Source organism: Myotis brandtii, unplaced genomic scaffold (assembly GCF_000412655.1).
Source record: "Myotis brandtii unplaced genomic scaffold, ASM41265v1 scaffold43, whole genome shotgun sequence".
Lineage (NCBI taxonomy): Eukaryota > Metazoa > Chordata > Mammalia > Chiroptera > Vespertilionidae > Myotis > Myotis brandtii.
In genome coordinates, this window is record NW_005366455.1 from 1706398 (window position 1) to 1707970 (window position 1573).

The 1573-nt window shown below is 65.3% G+C and overlaps 1 protein-coding gene across 1 annotated transcript in view; it reads left to right on the plus strand.

The window, feature by feature from the left end:
• Position 1: 1 nt before the first annotated feature.
• Positions 2-1573, plus strand: part of FZD5 (frizzled class receptor 5) — a gene marked incomplete at its 5' end in the record, with an annotated part of 2184 nt that continues 612 nt past the window's right edge. Inside the window, one exon of the mRNA XM_014546119.1 lies at positions 2-1571. Coding sequence (XP_014401605.1) covers positions 2-1571 — 1570 coding nt within the window. The remainder of the gene's footprint in view (positions 1572-1573) is intronic.

Genomic DNA, 1573 nt, shown 5'->3' on the forward strand with positions numbered 1-1573 from the left:
AGCGGTGGCCGCCTCGAAGGCCCCGGTGTGCCAGAAAATCACGGTGCCCATGTGCCGCGGCATCGGCTACAACCTGACGCACATGCCCAACCAGTTCAACCACGACACCCAGGAGGAGGCGGGCCTGGAGGTGCACCAGTTCTGGCCGCTGGTGGAGATCCACTGCTCTCCGGACCTGCTCTTCTTCCTGTGCTCCATGTACACGCCCATCTGCCTGCCGGACTATCACAAGCCCCTGCCGCCCTGCCGCTCCGTGTGCGAGCGCGCCAAGGCCGGCTGCTCGCCGCTCATGCGCCAGTATGGCTTCGCGTGGCCCGAGCGCATGAGCTGCGACCGCCTCCCCGTGCTGGGGCGCGACGCCGAGGTCCTGTGCATGGATTACAATCGCAGTGAGGCCACCACGGTGCCTCCTAGGCTCTTCCCGGCCAAGCCCACCCTCCCAGGCCCGCCGGGGGCACCCTCCTTGGGAGGTGAGTGCGCCGCTGGGGGCCCGTCGGTGTGCAAGTGCCGGGAACCCTTCGTGCCCATCCTGAAGGAGTCGCACCCGCTGTACAACAAGGTGCGGACGGGCCAGGTACCCAACTGCGCGGTGCCCTGCTACCAGCCCTCCTTCAGCCCCGACGAGCGCACGTTCGCCACCTTCTGGATCGGCCTGTGGTCCGTGCTGTGCTTCATCTCCACCTCCACCACCGTGGCTACCTTCCTGATAGACATGGAACGCTTCCGCTACCCTGAGCGCCCCATCATCTTCCTGTCCGCTTGCTACTTGTGCGTGTCTTTGGGCTTCCTGGTGCGCCTGGTCGTGGGCCATGCCAGCGTCGCCTGCAGCCGTGAGCACAGCCACATTCACTACGAGACGACGGGCCCTGCGCTCTGCACGGTAGTCTTCCTGCTGGTCTACTTCTTCGGCATGGCCAGCTCCATCTGGTGGGTCATCCTGTCGCTCACCTGGTTCTTGGCAGCTGGCATGAAGTGGGGCAACGAGGCCATCGCAGGCTATGCGCAGTACTTCCACCTGGCCGCGTGGCTCATCCCCAGCGTCAAGTCCATCACGGCACTGGCACTGAGCTCCGTGGATGGGGATCCAGTGGCTGGCATCTGCTATGTGGGCAACCAGAACCTGAATTCGCTGCGCGGCTTCGTGCTGGGCCCTCTGGTGCTCTACCTGCTGGTGGGCACGCTCTTCCTCCTGGCAGGCTTCGTGTCGCTCTTCCGCATCCGCAGCGTCATCAAGCAGGGGGGCACGAAGACGGACAAGCTGGAGAAGCTCATGATCCGAATTGGCATCTTCACGCTGCTCTACACCGTGCCCGCCAGCATCGTGGTGGCCTGTTACCTGTACGAGCAGCACTACCGCGAGAGCTGGGAAGCCGCGCTCACCTGCGCCTGCCCGGGCCCCGACACCGGCCAGCCGCGCGCCAAGCCGGAGTACTGGGTGCTCATGCTCAAGTACTTCATGTGCCTCGTGGTGGGCATCACCTCCGGCGTCTGGATTTGGTCCAGCAAGACGGTGGAGTCGTGGCGGCGATTCACCAGCCGCTGCTGCTGCCGCCGGCGACGGGGCCACAAGAGC